Genomic DNA, 23,436 nt, shown 5'->3' with positions numbered 1-23,436 from the left:
ATACGTTTCATAAGTTGCATACTGTTTTCTTGAATACTTCTAAATAAATAAAAAACAATAGAAAATAATAAACTCATGTAATAGTATGAATACCTGGATGTTGCTGAATGTGAATTGTTGTGCATCCAGTTTTTATCAAGATACACAGAAAAGGGAAACGCGTACATACGTAGCTTATTTTATTATTCACAGCACCAGTATTTTAAATGCATGTTGCTAGGAAGAAAAATAACAGACAAAGACAAAAATATTGGTGTGCCATCATTGTTTTTATTCAGAAATCATACAGGTATGAAATGCAACATGAGTTATATGAATACAATGCAGGCATGCAGTCACAGAACCAAAAAAACCTGCAAACATCTGCAGTGTGTTCAGACGTTGAAACCAAACCAGGACAGCGATAGGCTTAGTCCTGCTGAAGGAGGCAGGTCACCATGTAGCAGGAGTCCCTGTCACTCAGAAGACAGAGTAAATATTTAGAAATGTGCTGATGCTTTTGGCTTGCGTGCCAGGGAATAGAGGAATGATCTGTTGTGCAGGTGCAGGACTGAGCAAGGTGGGAACTTGAGACAGAAAGCTAGTTCTGGCAGCCGTCACAGATCCAGCTGATCTCCACCATCGCGGTTCAATTTTTACAGTACATTTGCTGTAATTGTGAAATCAAGTTTGAAACAATCCCAACTTAGTCACCAGACTGGAATGATCAGGAGTGCAAATCAAGTATAAAAAGAAACTTTAGAAGTTAAAGTGAATGTACATACAAAGTTTTATATGCATTTGAAATACATATCATTAATTCCTCCTATCGTCTATCCACACTTTTCAACATACAACATTCATCTGACCCTCTGTTTTCTCCCCCGAGTGGAAATTTAACAACAACATCTTGCACCTTCTTCTCAACCTCATCTAAACAGGCCATTCGCACAATACAGTACATTGTAGTCTATTACTCAGGACTGTTCATGGTTAGCAAAAACGACAACAATCTTTGAAATCTTTCTCTTGAAACACGGAAACAGTGTTTACATGATCAGCTCCGTTATCAGTGCCCCTTCTCACGTCCCCATATTCACTCTTCATGTTCAACACTCTTTTTCCTGTCTTTCTTTGTCAGTCTGTTTGTTAAGCTTACATTCGTTTTAGCAAATTAGAGCAGCATATATACACTGTGTTAAACTGGTTATTGCACTGCGATAATTATGCGTATGATTTACTTTATATTTGGTTACAACGGATAATAAACTGCGGTGAATGCCTTCTCCATGTGTGATAACGTGAACAGCGTGTGTCCCACCTACCACTGTATCGCTGGCGAAGCAAGATGATTGAAACTCATTTCGCCCAATACTGGATAAATCACTATTCATTGTCAGTTCCCTGTGTGGGTACATTTTAGCAATTACTAATACAAAAAACTATGAGAATGCCACAATCAAAACATTGTATAGTCCATGGAGCTGTGTATTTAAACATTACTACATGTGTCCCTTCTACGCCTTAAAACTCTTAGCTGTCTTTAAACCTGCGTGAAACCAACAATAATAATTCATTAATAACATGTCAAACCTATTTTCCATTGAATACTGTTTAAGTGTAGTGGTGATTGTGCATGTATATTTAATATGAGGGTGTGAAAATACAATATTTTTTAAAAGTGATTTCAGATATCTTTGGTTTATTTGAGTGTTTTTGGAATGTAAGAAGCGTACAAGCCACAGCAAATGCATTATGTAAAAAGCTTGTTCTTGTCAGTCCATCCCGTACTATGAATGTTGAGTCATATAAAGTACTAAAACTACCTTGCTACAACATTTACCACTGTCTAGGATCAGCAATGATGGTTACAGAAAGGTAACATATTTGGTATTAGTCTTTTACTGGTTGATCCAATGCCACAAAAATTTGCTTCACTTATCATCCAGTAACACCCTCACAGGTCTGAGGAGACGGTGCTTCTCTTCACCCTCAGGCTACCACCCCAACCGCGGGGACAAGTGTTGTAGGAGTGCAGGCCGGGCGACCGGAGGCCTGAATCTTCAGACTCAACGGAAGCATCAGAGTCGGTTAGTGAACGCGTGTTGTAGAGCCTCACAGGTGAGCAGATTCTCTGAGTGGGAGTGGGAGGAGGACTGGTGAAGGTCGGGGACTGTGCACCCAGTGCCCGCGACTGGAAGGGACTCATTGGTGGTTTGTGACAGTCGTAACCATGGTGGGAGTTTCCCAGAGGTGAGATAGGGAGGCTGTGGCCACTCAGTGCACCAGGGGAGGGGCTGTTTTTACGTTTGGCTGCATTGATGATATTCTTTGCCAGTAGGCGATGGTTTGCTTTAGAGTCTTGGGTATTAACAATGGGGGACATGCAGCGACTGTCTCTGGGTTGGAGAACAGGTGAGGAGGTGGCAGACAATGTGTACAGGGGCTTAGTGGCAGGTAAGGACAAGCTGGTCTGAAAGGACGAAGGCGACTGAGAGCGTGACCCCCAAGAAGGCGAGACAGGAGATGTGGCTGAAGATGTTTGGGAGGGTCTGGTGGCAGAGATGGAGACACCTGAAGACTGGGAAATGTTGGTCACCAATGGTGACTGACATCGTGATCCCCAAGAAGAGTGTGGAAAAGTGGCAGTAGATGTTTGAGATTGTCTCGATGTAGGACCAGGGGAAATGGTGGAAGCCGGGGTACTCTGACTCACCACCGGGGATTGGCATCTTGATCCCCAAGGTGGAGAGCGTGGGGAAGTGGCTGTTGTTTGGGGAGGTCTGGGTGAAGAAAATGAAACAGCAAAGGGAGACTTGTTATTCTGGTTTGCCCCTGGAGACTGGCACCTCGCACCCCAGGGAGGAGTGGCAGAAGTTTGGGAAGGCCTGAAAGCAGAAATGGAGGATGTGGTGGAGGGCTGGCTGACCATTGGGGACTGAGATCTCGAACCCCAAGGAGAGCATGAAGAGGTGGCTGTAGATGTTTGGGAGGGTCTAAGTGTGGAAGTGGAGGAAACGGTGGAAAATTTGATATTCTGACTGGCCATAGGCGATTGGCATCTTGTACTACTGGGAGACGACACAGGGGAAGTGACTGAGCGGATGGAGCTGGAGATGGTGGGGGAAGGGTTGTTTGTTTGGCGGCTGGAGGTCCAGGTTCCAGTGGTCGGGCCCTCTGGAGTGCTGAAACGTCTGGTGAGGCTGGTCGTTCTCGTTGGTGTGGGTGTCTCACAAGGAATTTCATTAGTTGAGGACTCTTTTGATGTCTGTTGGACCATAATAGAAAAAAATAATTTTAAAAAGTGCATGGTGAATTGCAACACACACATTTCTCACACAGTATTTACATAGTACAAATTTGGAATAAGTAAATTTCCTTGACCATTTTACTGTGGTTTCCTCAGACTATGCGCAAAACAAGTCCATGAGACCAGTTTAAAATTATCATCAGATCTGTTTTGATAAAATTGTGTTTATGTGTTCAGCTCCAGCAGCATTCAGGTCAGGAGTATCCCCTCCTTTGGTGTGTGTCCCTGGCTACAAACACATGCAGGTTCAGTCTTTAGTGTCTCTCTCAGGTTACTGTCATCTGGCTTTGCCGAGGTGGTTAACCTTTGCAGGGATATGGAGTTACTAGACTGAAGCAAAGGTTGCATTCCATCTTAGGGCCATAATAATTAAGAGATAACTATCTCTGCTCAGGATAATAATATGATAATATAATATAATATGAAGCCAGTCTGTGGTTTTATGAACTGCTGGGATCATTTAACTAAGAAGTTATAGTCTTGTTAGATGAATGTCAGTGGTCATATTGGAAGAATAAAAGAAGAGGTCAAGGGTTCTAACTTTTGTCTCGATGTCTGAGCCCCTCAAGACCATCAAGACCCAGTGAAGATCTTAGCATGAACACATTAAGTTAAATTTGTATGAAAGTGTAATATTAATGTGTAATAACAAGATTAGCTACTCATGTCAGAACTATAAATGTCAGACACTGTGTTCATAAATAGATCAGCCTCCTGTTGCAAATTCTCAGTGTCCTTAAAAGATGCATAAAATTCATTAGTGCATTTAACTATTCACTGTGGCATCACAGAAGGCAGAAATTGGAACAACAAACACTTCAAATTGAAACTCATGGCTGAATGAAGTCAGCGAAGTCATAAAAATGGAAAAAAGAGAAAGAGGTCACTGTAGAGTGTTAGCATAAAGCTTTAATCAGAGAAGGGAAGACTCAGTATTGCAGGAAAAAATAGACAGAAAAACAGAAAACAGAAGAAGACAGCACTGACTCGGGGACCATGAAAGCAAACTTACACAAACACACAATGATGGAATTACTGCTTTAACTTCCTGAAACAGTAAAGGTGAGTGCGTGATAGAAATTACTATGCAGCCTACAGGTTTGAAACACCAAAGAATCCAAGCCCACACAATAAATTTTGGCAGAAAACGCTAGAAAGCGGAGTAAATTACCCCGAAGACATAAAGAGGTAAAAGGAGTTCTCTTGCTGCAACTTTCATGTCAGTAAACAGCATTAAATTGCAAATCCCACATCATAAAGCAGATGCTAGTCCATCTGTTAAAGTGGTTTGTGAAGCAGCAGCACTAGGGTGCAGAGTGGAAAACTGTGAGGTTGTTTCTCATCATATTTTAAAATTTACTGAAAATGGAGCAGTGCTTAGAGACATTGGGAATGGCAGCTGATTGTGAATCCACCAAGGCATGCTTTTTATTTTCTGGTGTTGGGATTCTGTTATTGTGGAAAATATGCAATTATAATGTCACTAAATATTCAGGATGCACTTACTTAAGAATTTGTGTGAGATGCAAACGAGGTCTTGTCAGACGGTTTATGATAAACGTGAGTATTATTATATTTCTTACAGAAAAATATTTCACTCTGGTACATTCACTCTGGTATATTTACATTGCAAGAAATGGGACTAAGAAAAGGCACAAGAAGAAGAAGAAGAAGAAGAAGAAGAAGAAGAAGAAGAAGGCACAAGTCAAGCAAAATGTGCATTAAACCCTATACTAAATCAGCTACATGTCAATTTTCTAGAAATGGTACAGTGAGGGTCTCCACACCTGTGGTGCAATCCCTGCCTTCTTGGCAGAAAAGGTGGGCCTTGGGGCCTGTGCTCCCGACCGAGGAGACGATACTCGCTCTGGAGAGAAGGCTGACATAGGAGAACTGATTCTTTGGCTCCCTAAAGCTGGATTTGGTGGATACTCAGGTCCTCCTGTGGGACTGAGAGGAAGTTGAGGAGACATGCATTGGGTGGTGAAGGGGGAGGGAGGGTTGTTCGGTAAGGAAGTCTGTCTGGAGAAAGTTTGTGTGGTGATCAGATTGCTGGCCTGTGGTGCTCTTCTGGGTAGAGTACTAACTGGGTCCTTGACTGGGTTGAAGATGAACAGAGAAGAGTTAAGCTGGTAGGGCCGATGCCTCGAGAGATCCATCTCTATCTTGGAGCAGCCGTTCTCTAAAGGTGAAGGCTCTGGGGCCGGCTCTGGAGCCGCAACTTTAGGCCTTGGTTTTTGCTTGACAGCTTGTTGGGCCTTTAGATTTTGTGAGAGCTGAGCGCTCATGTCAGAGTTTTTGGCAATGGCCTTAACCCTACCGGGCATGTTTGATGGATAAACCCAAGACGGTGGCAGAGACATTGTGGGAGACGGAGACCGAATTTGCCCTGCATTCTGATTCTCAACGACATATTTTTCCATCCTCGATTGGCGCTTGGCAAACAGCTCAGCACCTTTTCCAGATACATTAGTAAGTGTCTGCTCTGGCCTGTGTTCGGCCCTCGGTTGGGTTCTTGAGCTCTTGAGACAAGAGGCCCACTCTGGTGCTTTAGCTCCATCTGCCTTGTCCGCTTCCTTGGCAAGGAAGTTGGAAGCCTCTGCACCAAGGGCCATCAACTCTTCTTCAGGTGCTGGTTCAGGAACAGATCTGTGTCCATGTTTCTTCCTTTCGTCCACCCCCTGCACCAGAGAGAGCAGCTCAGGGTTTGGAGCTACCACTGGCTTCTCTTTGAATGTGAACATTGATTTTTTATTTGCCCTCTTGGCAGCGCTCTCCTCAAGTATTCCTGTTTTGACTGGTGCTATCAGCTTTCCCTCTCGTGTAGGTTGAGGAACAAATGTGGTGGGCTGTGGAACAAATGCGGTGGGTTTCGGGGCCGTGGGGGGACCATAATTGGGCATTGGTGGGTACTGAGCAACAGGAAAATTGGATGGCGGCGGAGACGACATCGACATGACAGGAGACATGGGGGGAGGACTGGAGTGGCAAGTCTGTGGAGGCTGGTTTGTGAACGCTGGGAGAGGAGGTGTGGGATATGATGGAGGCGGAGGTGGAGGTGAGAACACTACAGGTTGGGGTGCATTACAAACAGGGAGAGGAGGAGTGGAGTAGGAAGGAGGAGGGGGAACATCCATAACAGGGCTGAGTGCCACTGGAGGGTTCACTGTGGGTGGTGAGAAAAAGGGCCTGGCAGTTCTGTTGATGATGGTTCTTGCCTGACTGGATGTGGGTGAAGACACTCTCTCAGGCCCAGAGGCGCTGTGACAGCCATTATGAAGCTTTCCAGCAGGGACTGGCCCCGTGTGGCCCCCATTTATCCCTGCTTCTGCTTCACGTCCCGTCACGATTGGATCAGTGTTATTACTTCCAGGGGGAATCTCATGCTTGACGTTGCCCTCTAGCCCCTCATGGATTTCATCTCTTGCCTCTTCTTCTTCTTCTTCCTCCTGCTCCTCCTTAACAGGAAGAAAATGTCTCTCCTGAATAATGCTGTCTTCCATGTCGTCTTTTTTGTGGAAATCCTCACCGGGTTCATCCATGATGTCACCCACTGAGTGCACCCTTCCAGATGGTGAGAAGACTGACTTGGTTGCTCTGTTCTTCAAGTTCAGGTCTCTATCCTTTTCCTTACTGCTCCTCTCTGCCCATGTTAGCTTGTTGGAGTCCGTTTTCACATTCTCAGCTTTGTCCTCCTCTGACCCCTCTCCAGAGCTTTTAAGTGTGAAGGCGTTGACTCTCTGCTTGCGCCGGTTGAACAGCTGCACGCCCCTGGAGCTGGAGTTAGAAGGTATGGTGAGCTGAGCAGCAATGATCTGACTCCTGACACGAGCTTCTTTAAGCTCCTTCTCGGATAAACTGGCACTTCTGGTCAGATCTGAAAATGACACAGACAGGGAGAAGAGGGACAGTTAGTTCAGTGTGAGAAAAGAGAGATTTCACCTTTGTCTAACGCAAGTGCTTGACTAACAATAGGGGAAACATTGACCTAGCTTCTTCTACGCAAAGACTACGCCAAAGGCATCTATTTAAAACTGCTTTTATGTACAAACGGAGAGAACCGACACGGACAAATTTTTAACAAGTCAGGGATTTAATGTTCTGTTTTAAAACCACATAATTGTTTCTGCACCATATGGTTTCGATTGTTCTTTGCTGTGCGTTTGATTCCAACCAGTCTAGCGAGAAAAATTAGACTTTGTGGACATTTGACTCAGCAGACCAGAGCAGCAGACAATGAGCTAAGAGGCGTGGGTGGGGAAACATGTGAAATAAACATGTTAATGGAGAGTCAGAGGCTTGTCGACTAAAGTTAATAAAAAGATCACGGTCAGTGTCTGCTGGAGTAACGACGGAAAGTGTTGCCAGTCTGTGTCTGACACAGATTTTCTTGAAATTACAAGATAAAACAAAATGTCTGTGTCAGGACTGATAGTTTGTTTTTTGAGCTTAAGAGCTCCTTTTCAGGCACGGGAGCTATTTCCTCTGCCATCTGCAGTAGTCCCTCCCTGAGCATTCCTCCAGTGCTGAGAAAACTCCCTGACTGCGCTTCCAGCATGCCTTTGGTTTCTCTCTCGAGTTAATTTGTGCAATACTGCAGCCTGAGCCCTTAATAGACACTTTTTTTTACAATCTACAGCTTCCAAAAATGTCTTTTTTTTTGATTGCTGCCTATAAACATACTATACAATTATGTGTGCCCATCTTAGAAACTATGTCATACTTAAACAAGCTGCACATATGTTATTTTTTTAAACAAAATTAAAAGTCTGAGACTGTTTGATGGCCAATTCAAAGGAGAAGAAATTATTCCGGTGACACATCTGGTAGATTATTCGTCTAATTCAGATATTTCATGTCCCTCCAGGACGTCTCTCAGACAGCTGGCACAGCCACAGCTCTGCTCATTTAATAAGGTGATGGATCCAGACAGCTACATTATTTGATGTAATCATGTGCCAATCACAATAATCAGGCTTAAATCAATCACATGTAAAGCTGTCCTATAGAGCTGACTCTGTGTGCAGTTTTATTTCCTGGCACAGAGTATAAAGCTAACATGATCGTTCCTCCAGCAAAAAGGAATAATATGCATCTGTCATTGATTTCGCAGGCTTAAGGTCTGCCCTCACAGTAATTGAATTAACTCTTGGTGAGGTCTACCTTGAGTTCATTTTACATAAGAGCAGACAAAGTTCAAGAGCATGTGTTTGACATCTCATTACTTTTATATAAAAAACATGCACTAGAGGGCCCATTTGGATTATAAACAGGGCAGTACATTTCCATACACAAAATGATACCCCCTTGACAATGGTGCCGGTTCTTTCTGCAAAGGAATTCATCAGCATCAGACAAGTTAAATCAATCCACCTATGACATGCAGTGGCGATACATCAATCACGTTGCATATTTGTGGCGGTATAACAAGGTTAAAAGCATTATGACACAGCCCTTTAAAGAAACAGTCCTCTCACCGTTATTGACATAAGCACAAATCACAATCTTTTATAGACCTCTGCGGAGAACCTATCACACAGGTATTTACTGTACGGTCAGTGCCTTCTATCATTATTGTCGATATGAGTGGGAGCGACACCACAGGTCCCACTGATGACTTTTATTGGCTATTTTCTGTTTATAACTCATTCCGCCCGAGTACACCGGAGCACGGAGGCTTGAAATGAAATGTCCTCACTGTAAACATCTACCTTGAGTGAGAGCCAGCGTCGCTATCAAATAACATGCAGGTGTGAATCTCATCAGAGATCAAAACGCAAGTGAGACTTCATTTTTTTTAATTAAATTTGGCCTTCAAATTGTTAAGTTTTACAGTTAAATGCAAGATAATTAAAAGAGAACATATATTAAATTAACAAATAAATGGAAAAAAGTCTTGATTTAATTAGATCTCAGGATGAGTGGAGTACGCAAAACTTTTTTGATTAAAAACTAAAATAACACAAATGTCTATGGTCTGTCGCATAAACAACATAGTGCCACTAACAAATCACTTTCCTCCAGAAAAACAGACAAGTCGTTTCTACAAAATATCCTTTCAGAAACTTTGCTAAACTTGCTGGCTCCGCTTTCTTCCCTTACCTTTTTTCACGTCAAAACTCAGAGCTCCGCTGTTTTGTAGTACTTCCACCAGAGTTTTCAATTTAACTGCGTGTGATAGCTTCACACCCCCTTTCTAGAGCTAGACGCAGGATCAGGTTTCTTTTTCTCCAGCAGTCCAGCGCACAGACAGGCGAGGGAGGGGAGAAGGGAGGGGTGGTGGGGGGGGACTCTGTAACTGGAGGCTGTGCTGCCTGTCACTCAGCCTCCAGCTTCATTTCGCTTTTTCAAATCTGCGGCGCCACCACCTCCGCTAGCTTTTCACTAATTATGAAAACAGAGCCTGCGAGGAGAAAAATATAAAATAAAATAAAGCTTCTGTGGGGGGGAATGTATCGATGTGGCAGCAGCTGTGCGGAGACCACACATTGTTTTGACACTTGTCCAATCGATGGCAAGTATTGAGCAGCTTATCTCTGTCTGACGTCTTCTGATGGCAGGGAAGTGTCTGACCCTTGTTGGAGCCTTTGATGTGCAACTGAGAGATACTTCGGCTTGTGTTTCTATGGATTAGACCGCTGAGACTCAAGAGCTCCAGCACCTGACCTCTGCTGCCCTCCGTGTCTGTCGGGATTTCACCATGTGTGTTTATTGTGCATACTCTCTAACCAGGAGTCTGGACTCTTTGAACCCTCTGGGCCTTAGACTCCAACCTGCAAGGGCAAGATAGGAATTTCCTGTCCCCCAGTAGTAGCGACGAAAGTCAGTCCTGAACAATGATGCAAGAACCTCCGCGTCATATTGTCCGGTTCCTTTCTCTTCCGCCTCCACCACTAACTTTCTCCACCTCATACCTTTGCCCTCTGTCCCATCCCCTCACCCCTGCGTGGGGGTTAGCAGACAGGAAAACTCTCCCCCCGCCACGCCCAGCAGCAGGATTTAAATCAGGGGGCCAACCCTGCATTTATGAATCAAAGGTCAGATTACCCTGTCGGATGTTATCTTTCTCCGGGTGATGGCTGCGGGGTGAGCGAGGTGACAGCGCAGGCCCCCGCGGGTGATGTGTGAAGCGGTATGGAAAGATGAGGATTAACCGAGGTCCCGGGATCTTACCAGACTGAATGTGAGCTAAACTCTCTGTGCATCCCACGGGAGACATGAAACACCAGCTCAGAGGTGGAAACGGAGCTCGGGGGCCGCTCACGTTGTTTCTTTAGCGCGTTACGAAAAGGGTCTCAGCAGAGGAGCAGTCGACCTCTGTCAGTGCCTTTGTGTTGTTTTTGGTGAAGTGTGTTCCATTTGAGGAAACTAATTAGTGAGCAATGAGTGATGGGAAGGGTGTTGGAAGTACAGGCTATAGATGTTTATCGGGAACAATTATTTGGTGGCCCTGACCTTTCCGATACAATACACAATCTCTTTCTACTCTTTGAAAAAAAAAATCCGGCCATCGCTACCCAGAGATAGTTATCTTTTTAATAGTATTTCAGTTTTCCCATAGTTATATTTAACAGGACGTTTTTTGAGGTGTGTGGGGTTGTTGTTTCTCTTCTTTGGGAGCAAGTAAAAAGTAAAAAGTTTCCAAACTGTTTTTCCTCCAAGCTGTCCCGCTATTGTCGGTGCCTGCGTTGTATATTAAGACGACACTTTCGCAGTGATGCTCCGTGATTGCATTTCCATTGCTGCTTCGGCAGCCTGTATTTTTATGGAAACAGATGTTTCACAGAGCGTTTGACTGTGTCAGGTTGCAATGACGAGTCCAGGCTGCCTATTTTCTCTTTGTGCTGTTGGCCCTTCCCAGCCATAGATTTTCTGGGATAATGATACACCATAGTGCGAGCCACAGTGTAGTATTAAAACGGCATGGCGAGCTAACCTCTGGAAATTGTATTTACAGCCGAATTTCTGTGCTATGAGGTCACGGAGTAACAATGCGCGTTATCGCCGCAGCTCTAGCTCCCCAAATAAGGACAGAAAATGGCAAATAAACAAACACTTACTTGTTTTCCGGCTCATGTGTTCTTTGTTGAATCCTGTCTTCTCCCATGATGCGTCGCAGTCTGTCCCGGGGGTGTGCATGTCTTCGGTTAGCTGGAGAGGTTTCCTCAACTCCCCTGGACTCCAGCTCACTCCTCTCCTGACGGACATGTGTCCCTTCTCCATATCTGTTTCCATCAGCTCCAACTTCTCTCCCGATAAGATGAAAACGTCAGCCCCGGTCGGAAGCCGGAAGTTTTACTCCTTAATGGCAGAATTTGTTTGGAGAGAGCGCACAAAACAGATTAGGGAAACGTAGTCGCTCAGTTTTCCAGGTCACTGCTTCCGGTCATGGCTCTCCTCACAGCAATAATCCTTCCAAGCGTGTTCCTTTAGTGAGTCCAAAGTTGACGGAAGAAGTGTGCTCTTGCTCTGGTCTTCATGAAGTATTTTGCTCTGTCTAACAGGACCTCCCAGGAGGGTCAGCTCCGATGTGCCTTGGATGAGTTCCCATGGACAACTGCCACCAAAATTGCACAAGTTTGTGGTGCTCTGTAAAAAATCTGGCAAAGAGCGCTGAGAAACAGTCCAATCTTCCCTATTTGCATTTCTCCAATACCCTTTTTTTCTTTCCCAGATGTTTCTCTTCCTCCTTTTCTATTTTGGTCACCAAAACATGCTTTTTTGTCCGCATCCCAATCTCCAGCCCGCAGATTACTTTTCTTTCGGAGAAAAGGAACTGCCCTTTATCGCAGGGATCATAACTCTACAGTGACGCGAAGGGGAACTGTGTATATGGCGGTTTCCTGCTGCTAGGTGCATGTGAGGAATAACATTTCACTTCGGAAAGGTCATTTCGGAGCCTGGTTTGTGTTCAGTGTTCAAAAGTTTTGAATTAGGCTTGCTTTATTCTCGTCTCCTGTGTTTATTCTCATACATTAAAGCCAGATACGGGCTCTGAGAGCGGGATAATCAGTTTCTTCCCTCTGCTTTTTCACAAAAAAACCTGTTTTGAGAAGGAAAGTCCTTATTTCTCTTGGAAGGGTTTCTCATGAGTCCAACAGCTCCACCCTTAACAGAAGAAAACCACTTAATCTGCAGATTAAAAAAAAGAAAAAACGATGAAAGGATTGCGAGTCAGTGCCAATTATCTAATCAGTTTGCATGTTCCTTTTTTTGTCCAGAACCACCTACAAAAAAAGAGAAAAAACAGAGAAATATGCAAGTTAAAATGAAGTTGTGCAAAAGTCATGTAACAAAACTTTTCTTTAAACGTTAAAATGCTAATGTGCATGCAATGTCTCCTTCATTAGTGCATTGGGGTATCAACCCACTGCTTCACAAACAATTTAAAGTATTTTCCTAGATGGATTTGTTACAGATGTTTGCAAATGTGCTAATATTCTATTACACTCTGCTTTACTCAAAACACTTTCATGAAGACATCTTTCATCAAGTATACACTGTATCTCAAGCTACAGTGTGCCCATTTTTAAGGCCAGCAGAAATCTCTTCAAAGAAAATGACCCGGCGTCTGACTTTGAACTGCACTCTGACCGTGAGGGCGGAGAAGGAAATGAGGAGACGCCTTCATAAAAGTCGGAGTGTGATAAACTCTCCAAAAGAGGGAAGGAAGGTCACAATTCATCCAGGTTTGAGCGACGGGAATCTATATGAAATCTCCCTCTTTATCTTTTGCCTCTGGGCTTGTAACGTGATACACCACACTGGGGAAGTGAATGTCGATTGAAGAATTCCACGCAGTATGAAGAAACAAGTAGAGATTTGAATGTCCCCTCTTATCCCCTGAAGTATTTCACTGGATCAGCGGTGTCATGTCAAAGCTAATAAGGGCCACTGGCAAAGTTTGTGGTGATAAGCCAGGGTTTGCATATCCTCGTCCTTGATCAGACTTGCCTCTCCTTGGAGCCGATCGGGGTTGCATTTGTTTTTGATTGTGAGTCACGACTGTAGCACTCAGCGGGAGGCCTGCGCAGAGAGTCTCTGTGCACGGAAACACACTAATTGTTGCCTTTAAATGCCTTTTAAGAGATTTCTTTCAGGCATAGCGACCGTGCTCATCTTCTGTCACGGTATGCAAACCTGTTTGCACGTCCTGAAGGCCGTCTTGAAGACCCCTGATCAAACAACAGCTGAGTTATGACAGTCTGTAGGAGGACGGCTCGTCAACGGCTGAGCACAATCAGCCCAAACAAAACCCGTGTCCCCGCTGCAAGGAAACAAAAATCCCGCACGAACTAACCGACTGGCGTGATCGCGAGGAGTGAGGGGAGATGAAGGCAAGTATTGTTTAAACATTCTGACAATTGTTCTTTGATTCTTCCAGATGTGTGATGTTTGGACCGGTCTGGATCTCATTTGGAAGCCGACATTGTCCTTTTAGATTAGATTTCACAGGGTCATTTGCATGGCGGGTTTCTGACGTTTTGCAGTCGTAAATCCAAACTTTTAATATTTACTGTAAGTGTTGAGAACAGAGGTGAACACATGTTGAGGATGCGGCTTGACACCGATGTACCAGACTGAATGAAATATGGTTTGATCTTTGATCCAGTCCAAATATTTATTAAGTGCCAGACGGCGACTTGACTCCGGCTCAGAAAAGAAAACACCAGCATATGGACTATAAAAATCTGCAGCTGCCCCCTTTTTTTTCTTTTTTTTATTTGCCTCAGCTTGTTAATAAACTGTTTGGGTGTTGCATTTCTTCCACATTCGTTTGTGATATCTGCCCTGCCACACTCCTATCGACTTGCCATACGCCCGATGCTGTCAAGTCACCCCCCACACACCCCCACCACCACAACCCTGTCTACGGTTACACCGGAGTTCAAAAGATATTTTTCTGTGCCTACCTGCCCCATTTGACTTCCACCCCCTCACGGCTTTCCTGTGCCACCCACTGACCTCTGTGATCAAAACCAAGGGTATAATTTACACTCTGGCCCCGCAGGCCATTTCAGCACGTAATCATAGAGTTTCTGTACATCATCAGCGGATTCATATGCAGACGGCAAATCTATCCGCAGCTTTCTGCAGCGTGTCTCGCATAGTGATGGAAAGAAAAAAAGAAAAAATCGCTCTGGCAGCTGCACAAATTGTAATTATTCATTTGTCCCCCATGGCCGTTGTCTAGCACGTTCATTACACATCTGCATCAATGGTCGACTCGCAGAAAGCATGTCAGCAGCCTAATAACTCACATGTTGCATGGATTTTTAACCCCCGCGTATGGCATCTGTTCATCATCAGTTGCTCCGGGCGCACATGTGTCGAGGTATGCGAGATGTGTGGATTGTCAGGTGAGCGTGCATTCCACCGGCCGTAAGACTTAAAAGTGTATCAGTTACCGAGCTTATAACTAGGCATCTGGTCACAGCATTTGACTGCGGGGCCTTTATGATTGAGTCCCTCGGGAGGTGGTGGGGCGGGGGGGCAGAGCTGCTATGTGTCTACTATCTCTTGCTTCTTTGCCTGGTTGCTTTACAGCTTGGCATGCACAAATCATCCGGCTGTAAATGCTAAAGGCATTAGCAGGGCCCTTTGCTCCCTCTCTTGCTCCTGCTCAGACAAAGAGCCATTCAAGGGCGCTTGGAGCGCTACAAAATAATTTTAGGTGGCGCTCCAAACTGGGCATCCGCGGCTGATAATTCCTCAGCAGGCTGTTACAGTTAACATGCCTCGGCTTGTGCAGCCTGATGACCGACATCTAAAACATAACGAGGAAGTGTCTCCAATGAATGTTCACTAATGTCTCTCTCTGTTTGCCTTTGCTTCTTTCTTTTTTTTTTTTTTTTCCCCCTGCGAGTGAAGTCTTAAATCACAGGGTGGAAAAGCTTGTAATAAACTGTCTGCTCCTCGTCTTGCTCATCCCACTCTCACAGGTGTAGGGGCTTCAAGAAGCAGAGATAAATACTTGAAGTAGGTGTGTGTGATCCTGTGCCAAGAGGGAGGAACCTTCTAAAACAATCAGAGTCACAATCTGAAAACTGTTAAGGCGTCAAAGGAGGAAAGAGGCCTTTTAAAGCGGTAAAAATGCACCGAGGCGTTATCAAAGCCGCAGGAAATATCTGCCGAATGATTATGACTTATCAGAGTTATTCTGCTCGCACTGAGGTATTCAGCAAAGCGCCTTTCTGCGCTTTCAAAGCAGCATCCCACGTCAAAGCGAAAGCAAAGAGGTATCATTTGCTAATACATCTATGGCTGAACACAACCTCCTGTTGCTCCCCTGTAAAGCAGTTAATGGGCCTCACCTGGTGCGAACAGGAAGCAATTACTTATAAATGTAAGTCAATACGGTCTCCAGCCGGGACTTTAATTGGATACACCCTCTAAAGTTACACACTGTAGTTCAAGTCTATAACCTGGCGACGCAGCAGGCCCTCCACGGTTTAGGACAACGGGCCTGGATATCAGTGACCACGCTGCTAACGTAGCCGGCCGCCCCCCACCCACCACCCCCCGCCCCCACATCCCACCCTGCAAGCCTGAAGCCTGCAGCCTGCACCGAGAGGAAAACAGCAGCCACAGATGTTTGTCATCTACTCAAACAAAGACGAACTTCACCCCCTCGTCTTCTCCTCCAGTCCGATGCATTCCTCCCCTTCTCCCTTCTCTTTTGCTCCAAACAAAGATTGCGTCTTACCCCGTGCAGATAAAAGCATAATAGGCCGCAGGTGAATAAAAAAAAAAAAAGAAAGAAAGAAAAAAAAGTCTGCGGCGGCCACAGCTTTTCGCAGCGAGAGATAAAATTCCTGGATTCAGAGCTCCTTCCTGTTTGGTGTGTGCTGCTTTAGTCATGCTGCTCACCTGTACTCCGTTGGGTCTGGCAGTGTGTGGCAGCGAGGGTGTGTACTGCCCCTTTTCTGCTCCTACGACTCCGCACACACACCTCCCCCTTTCTACCTCTCCCTCTCTCCCTCTCCCTCTCTTGCTTCGCCGAGGCAGACGGAGGATGGGGGCGAGGGGGGGGTCAGTTGGAACACAGAAGGCTCTTTGTCTGGGATCTTTTCATATGGTTTCCTTCAAGCTTGCATACTGAACACATTATGCTATAATATATTTTCATATTCAACACAGGGATGTTGAGGGACCAGCGGGCCCCACTCTGTTCTCCCCACACTCCTTTTCCTTTCTCCACCAATTTTGCCGCCATGGCGGAGGAATCTAAATAAAGGCTGAAAAATGTCCCTGCCATGCACGCAGAACTTGTTGAAGCGGCCCTTCGATGTTTTCGAATAATAAAAGGAAGCGATTTCCTCTCAAGAAACATCCTTCAGAGCTTTTCACTGCGTGCGCAGGACAGCACCTCGAGGACCTTTACATTCAGATTCGATGTACGGAACACAAAGCTCGGCCTTTCTGCACGGAATTTAATCTTTATAGTCCTCGCTCAGGTTACTCCGCATCTCGGAGGATTGACGGACTCCCACAAGTGCCATAAAATGTCAGCAACATCTGGTGCACTGTATAATGTCCGATTAGATCTTTAGATTTTCAGAATTACACTTTAGCAGAGAAATGCTTGGATGCATCCGACCAATCTTGAAAGCCCTCTGTACCGAAACCTGGAAGCCCTCAGTGAGATGAGGGCTGGCTGTGGGCGCCGGATTGTTGGGTGCACAATGGAGACTGCAGGGCTGAACTATGCTGGAAAAATGTATCTTGAACAGCTGCCAGGTTTTAGGGGTAACATCTTAATCTCTCTCCAGCTATAGGACAAGCCAACTTTACTTAGCGGTGCAGTCATTCTGTTCGTGGTTTACCACTCCTTCAAAGAGCAGGTCGCGCAAAGTTTACCAAAAGAGAAGACTTCCTAAATCAGTTTGGCTCGTCTTCCAAAGAATGCAAAAGAAAAAAAAACAGCTTCAGCAATTTCTGTAACTGAGGACGTGTGATTTTAAACATTTTTTTGTCTGAATTTTTCTTTTCATCGCCTTCCCCCGCCAGATGGATGAGCGCTGTCAAGACGCTCAGACGACCCATCACCTCAAGGCTACTTTATCGCTGCTGCTGCTTCTCCTCCTTCAGCATGTCTTTCCTCCTCCTCCACTATATTCTTCCATCACTGTCCCCTCTCTATGCACACATCCATCACCGTACATTTGATCTGCTTCTCCTTCTCCCTAGTCCAAATTTAGGCTTCTCGCTCTCATTTTCCCCCCTTTCGGTCCCATTCTCTTCATCACCATTCCTGCGTGCTGTCTTTGCTTTGACCCAGCCTCGGCTGACATGTTTATATGTGTAAGACCCCGTGCAGCTGGGAGAGCAGCCATTAGCTGCTGTCCGGCCTTCTTTCTTCTCCCCGTCCGCCTCTCCAGCGGCCTGCTCGGCTCAGCTCGGCTCTTCTGGCGTGACTCTCTGAAGGGCAGCTGTGTGTGTGGGAGACCAGGGAGCGGAGGGGAAATGTTAGCGCACATTCCTTCAGGAGAGGGGCATCTGCTGCAAACAGAGCTCCGTGGAATTTCCACAGTGATCTGGTTTGTATTGCCTCTCATCCACAGAAGTTATTAGAGAGCATTTGCTATGGTCTAGGCATGAGCTGATTAGAATCATACGCAGGCCCTTCTTGGCTTTTTTTTTTTTTTTTTTTTTTTTCTGCTCGGCATACTCGGTACTTCCCTCTGGACGTAATGGGATACAGCCACGAGACTGTTCAAAGGCACAGCCGTAGCATAAACATAGAGAAAAAGTGGCACAGAGCGAGACGCTTTTGATGGGTAGATGTTCCTCAGCGATTATGAGGTGCAACGCAGACGAGCTCACTCCTCACGGCGTGCTCGAGAGCACAAACTCCATACCGAGCGGCCTGATTACCAAGCTTCAAGGACGTGCCGTATGTGTAGGACTAATTCACTTAAGGCTTGCACATGTTTCAGAGCTGCCCCTGTTTATTTTAAGTCAATGAGACATCTGTATTTCTCATAAACTACCTCAGAGGGTGTTGTGGTCTGAATCAGGGATGAGTAAAGCCCCGGCAGGATCAGGGTGTGCCCACTTGTGGTTTGATGATGCATACTACTGTGGGGCTGCATATCAAAGAGACAGTCCAAAGGTCTAATTACTTTACAGTATCAGTCCATAGTTAGTCCTGATAGCCCTGATAGCCCACATTTTGAGTGCAAACAACCTTGGTTGCCAGCGTGGCGCCTAAACACACAATAAAACACACACAAAAGTTTCCAAATCTAATATATACACTAAATATACCACATGGCACAGGAGTTTTGCGGCCTAAATTGCTTCCACAGACTGGGCAGGGCATCTGGGTTGCTAATGGACCCTGGAGTACTGTTTTGTTTTTGTTTGTGTGCGTGTGTGTGTGCGTGCGCCTAAGTGTTATAAACTGTAGTCTTGAACCCACAGCAACATATGGTGGGAGCCCCCGGTGCACTAATACCCAGACTGAGGCCGAGCCCAAACCACAATCAGCTGGCTCAGGCTCTGTCTGGTAGCGTTGAAATCACCCCGGGCCAATGTTGCTATTTACACATCACAAAAAAAAATACTCAAAACAAATCAGCTACATGGCAGCATCACCTCCTTCTTTAATATGTTCTTGGCAACGACTCCGCTCAGACGTGAATCACAAATAATTGCAGATGAATCTCAGGGGCTTGGCCCTGGACACAATTGCTTGGCTTTTTCTCCCCGCTGCCAGCCCGCCCGCGTTTGATTCGTAATGTTTTAATGTGATAAATTTCCAGCTTAAAATCACACTCATCAGCGTTCACACGGTGGAGGCAGCCAAAACAAACAAACACCGGATGTTGCAGAAAAAGACGTTTGGTCAGTTTGATTTAGTCTGAGTTTATTAGAGGAAGAACAAACAGACCTTTTGATTCATTGCTTCCATGTGTGGACAATGCACCACCCAATGCATTCTACTTTAAATGCTGCACAAGTATCTAAAGAGTAAAAGCATATTGTTATTGCAGGTCAGGCCACAAGCCTGAATGTTAGCGACACCATACAACAAAAGGTGCAGGTCTTTCACATGCAGTCCAGGCTGCAATCTACACAGGACGTTACTTAATTCAATGGAATGCCATGCATCACTTTTACTCTGTATTCACTTTATTGCCATGTTAAGTGTTAAAGAATTAGGGGAAATGGGTGGGAGCTAAAGTGTTTCAATCCCCACATACACATATACTGTAACCCTGCTGCAGTCACATTTTATTTTCCACCCTTCATCTTTCCAGCCACTCTGGTTTCAGTTCATAGCAACATCTAACCCGCTAAACAGGCTTACGCACATGCCTATGGATCTATTGATGTGACATCCTGTCCCGTCTGATTCGGTTCGGTCCATTTCCATCTAAATGCTTCTCTCTGCGCGGTAGCCGGGCCTCTGTCCGCAGATGGGATAAGAACAAGGCGGGAATTATTCCCCCAACAAGAGGCTCGCTCTTTGTTTGGATCGGCGCTCTGCAGAATGTAATCAAAATTTACCAGGGGGACAAAAACAAAATGCCAGACACTGATCTGGTACACAAAATGCCAGACGCTGATCTGGTACACAAGCTAACGGCTTAATCTGCGTCACACAATTCGTGGTCCTGGCAAAAACCACTTGGTCGTCTTCCCTCCTGCAAATGATGTTAGTGCCTGAGCCCAAAATATCTGCGGCAGTCGCTGTGAAAGTGTAATGTCATGAAATTACAGAGGCCTAATTGTGTGTATGAGTGAATGAGTGAGAGACGTAAAGAAAGAGGGGTGGGGCTTAACTGGAGGCAAAAGAGCTCAAACACTATAGCATGTAAACGGCAGTTAGCATATTTCAATTGACTATTTTGGCAAGAACGAACGAGGAAAACGAATATTTTAGAGAATATACTTATACACTCACCCCCCCAGACCATCAGTGTTATTTTAAAAAGTTGACTCTGTCAGATGGGGTTATATTCAGTGACCCCAACACTCTCACTCACTGGATGGAGGATTTGACCAAAGGAAGCCTCTCCAACAAAGATATTACAAGTAGTAAGTGGAACCACAGTAGAGGGTAAAGTAGTAAATGCAACTGCTGCTTGGACACCCCTAAAACACACAACTAACATTGCATTACCTAGCAGTTAGCATTAGCATTAATAACAAGAATCCTCCAATAAATAAATAACATTATTTCAGCTACAATTTAGTCTAACCCATAACTTTATTCAGGCTGAAAATGATGATGTATTAGATGTTAATCTGACCTGATATGAAATGTGCACTGCAAACAGAGAGTTTGTTGATTGTCTCACTCCAGTCCTTTCTTTTAATCGCGTTCAACCAACGTTGTCTACAACTGGCAGTGGGTATCCAATAAAACTTCAGCTTAGTGTTTTTTCTCCTTTGGTTTTGGCCCCAAAAAGTACAGCCAGACCACATTTTGGTGGTTGACATTGACAGTGTTCCCTCTGTTTTGCCTCAAGCTATCATTGTGACGTCACAGTGACGTCACAGTGACATAGGCCGTGAAGGGGTCTATATTTATGTTGATTCCCTCTGATGTTTCCTAGCAACTGATTTTTACTCTATAGCCTTAGCAACAGTCCTCAAGTTTAAATGCTGCACCCCACTTCAGTAAATCACCAGATGAAACTACATCAAAGAAGAACATAGGAAGTACTTCACATATAAATTTAGTGATGGTTTTATGAATCGTTGGTGTGAGCCAGTCCTGGATTTGTCATTACAGTGACTTCAGTAGTCAGCTGTCATCACGCTCTAAGATCTGTCCAAAAATCACTCGCAGGTCCCTCCTAATTTCTTTTCTGTCTTGACCTGACCTGGTTCTGGCCAATTAACACGTTCACCCCTAGATTACGGGTCAGTGCGCAGATGGACAGCGCCGCTTATGCCTTCGCTACAATTAATTTCAGCGCAAACATACCGAGGCGACTTGGAATAATATTCATCTCCATCTGACATCTCCTGGGGTGTATTTGTGCAGCTATGGTAACTTGTACCCCTCCCTCTCCTTCTGCTTGCTTCGTGTCTGGAAGCAATTAAATTCATACCTGCATACCTCCTGCCATCTGCATGGCTTTCTCACTTCTTCACTCTCTGAATTAAGAGACTATGTTGAATCTTTTCCATTCGGCAGGCTCATATTTATTCTCAGCACACTAAAAGCTTTGTTGGTTCAGCTTTTCTTTTTTTTTTTTTTTCTCCTCGGCCTTGTTCTTTGCGTCTCGGAGAAAATAAGCCACCGGAGAGGGTTTCAATCTCTCACCTGGGAATAACTTACTGTAACAAGGTTTGCTGAGTTAACGTACAAATAACGCAGCTGCAAAAACGGTAAATGATGGTGTTCATGTGGTTGGGGGAAAAAAAAGAGAAGCCAGAGTTTAGAATGATTTCATTCATAATGCAGAATCAGTTGTCGGGGCTTGTTCACAGAGAAATGTGATCAAAGAGCAAAAACTGAGGCCCAGTGTTGTGTTAGATGCCTGGTAATGCCTGTAGGGTTTTACAAACCGGGAAGTCCGACTGTAATAGATGTTCCTGCTGTTCACATTTATGCAGTCTCCACAACATGCTTTACTCATCACTGTCACTCCACAGGTCTTCCACTGGTCTGCAGAAGATCCCATTACTAAGACAAGTGAAGATACTGGCAAAGACATAACTTTTCCATTAAAGAGAAAACACTAAAAGGGCCCATGGAGTCTGATGGACAGGTCATGGTGAACTTCACCGGGGGCTGGAGGTGGTTATTAATCTTCTTTGGCCGGTCTCGGGACACCAAAGGAGATTACCACAGTTTCTGATGAGGATCCCCCTGAGCAGTCCAGCAGCCGCCTGACAGATGTAACTAACAGCAGCAGCAGCAGCAGAGACGGCCTCCCCAGCGTCCTGGAGAAATCACCTCTGATAATGATCAGATTCCCATCGCTTCTCACTTCCTCTACGAAGAGTCATCTGATAAGTTTTCTCTCTTTGCACAGCCCGGTTCAGGTTCATAAGTAAATTTATCAAATCAAATTTGATAGTTTTCATGCTTGAAAAGCAATTCACATATTTTTTAGGATGAACAATCAAGTAAAAGTCAGCGTAACCACAAGCAGCAGGACTTCAGTAACTCGTTTTACGGCTCTCATTGATTGGTCAGCTCAACCTCTTATTCAATGATGGTTTGTCCTCCAGTAAAAGAGATTCAGAAATCCCAGAGTAAAACCCCAGAAGGTCTTAGGAAAGAATTTCCTCTGTTAAAATTACACACAACTTGATCACATATGTACGTAAGGGAAAGTTCTGACACATGCAAAGTGAATCTGTGCAAAAGTCAGAAAGATTCCCAGGGTTTATGGGACTCCTACAAACCAAATGAATAGTGGAGCTCATTGTGGAAGTAAGAGTGGATTGTCAGAGCGCTGGCGATCATTACTTTGAGGTTTGGACTGTGTGCCTGGGTATCTGTGTTTCATTTCCTTGGTCAGGGAGTAATGTTCCTCCTGGTGGTTTGCCGCTCAGACTGATTCGACTGGGCAAACAATAAGCAAATGAGGGCAGCAATTCATTATGAACAGAGAAAATACATGTGTTTCTAAAGCTAGTGCAGTTTGACTGAGAGCAAACCTGTTCCGTTTTTCTCCGTTTATCCTACAAAGCTAGGCAGACCTTTCGACCCCCAGCAGAGGGGGGATACATTGAAATTACAGAGATTATCTCTGCTTGTAATTGTTGGCTCGCGGACTATTATTTCTTCCCAGAATATCTTTTCGCTTAATCAGATTTATTAGGTGGCTAATCAGCTTTGTATGCCTTTGTGTTTTGGGGGGCGATATTACTGTCGGCTCATGCTGAGAGGGATCAGCTCCTGCGCCCGCTGGACTTCTGACAATGGCAGTTGCGGCTCACTGGCCATGTAAGCTCGGCACGGCGTCAGAATCATTTCTTAAAGATACAATCATGATTTATTTCATAAACGTCATGTAATGCAGAGCTGAGAAACGAAGATACTGAATGCTGCATGCCAAAATAAGCATGAGTAGGAACACTGACAGGCTTAATTATTATATCAATGGCTTAAAACACAACTGTGTCTGAAGTGTTGTAAAGTCAGAGTTATTTTAAAACACGTCGATGTGCACCTA

The 23,436-nt window shown here is 44.8% G+C and overlaps 1 protein-coding gene across 1 annotated transcript; it reads right to left on the bottom strand.

Moving 5' to 3' along the window:
- Positions 1-250: 250 nt before the first annotated feature.
- LOC125007873 (flocculation protein FLO11) lies at positions 251-16,231 on the bottom strand. Its single transcript, XM_047584759.1, has 4 exons — positions 16,160-16,231; positions 11,350-12,516; positions 5,077-7,166; positions 251-3,247 (listed from the first exon to the last, which is right to left on the bottom strand). The coding sequence occupies exons 2-4, from the start codon at positions 11,522-11,524 to the stop codon at positions 1,937-1,939; spliced, it is 3,576 nt and encodes a 1,191-aa protein (XP_047440715.1). The 5' UTR covers positions 11,525-12,516; positions 16,160-16,231; the 3' UTR covers positions 251-1,936.
- Between the last annotated feature and the right edge of the window lie 7,205 nt (positions 16,232-23,436).

The sequence above is a fragment of the Mugil cephalus genome, chromosome 5 (genome assembly GCF_022458985.1).
Source record: "Mugil cephalus isolate CIBA_MC_2020 chromosome 5, CIBA_Mcephalus_1.1, whole genome shotgun sequence".
In the NCBI taxonomy this organism is placed as follows: Eukaryota; Metazoa; Chordata; class Actinopteri; order Mugiliformes; family Mugilidae; genus Mugil; species Mugil cephalus.
Note: the sequence above shows the minus strand (reverse complement) of the source record. Positions and strands in the feature narration are given on the sequence as shown.

Excerpts from the sequence above, each read along its gene's own strand:
- LOC125007873 (XM_047584759.1), bottom strand. The coding sequence starts at position 11,524 with ATGGAAACAGATATGGAGAAGGGACACATGTCCGTCAGGAGAGGAGTG. Across the intron at positions 7,167-11,349 it reads ACACATGAGCCGGAAAACAA|ATCTGACCAGAAGTGCCAGT; the intron begins GTAAGTGTTTGT and ends TGTCATTTTCAG. Across the intron at positions 3,248-5,076 it reads AGGCAGGGATTGCACCACAG|ACATCAAAAGAGTCCTCAAC; the intron begins GTGTGGAGACCC and ends ATGGTCCAACAG.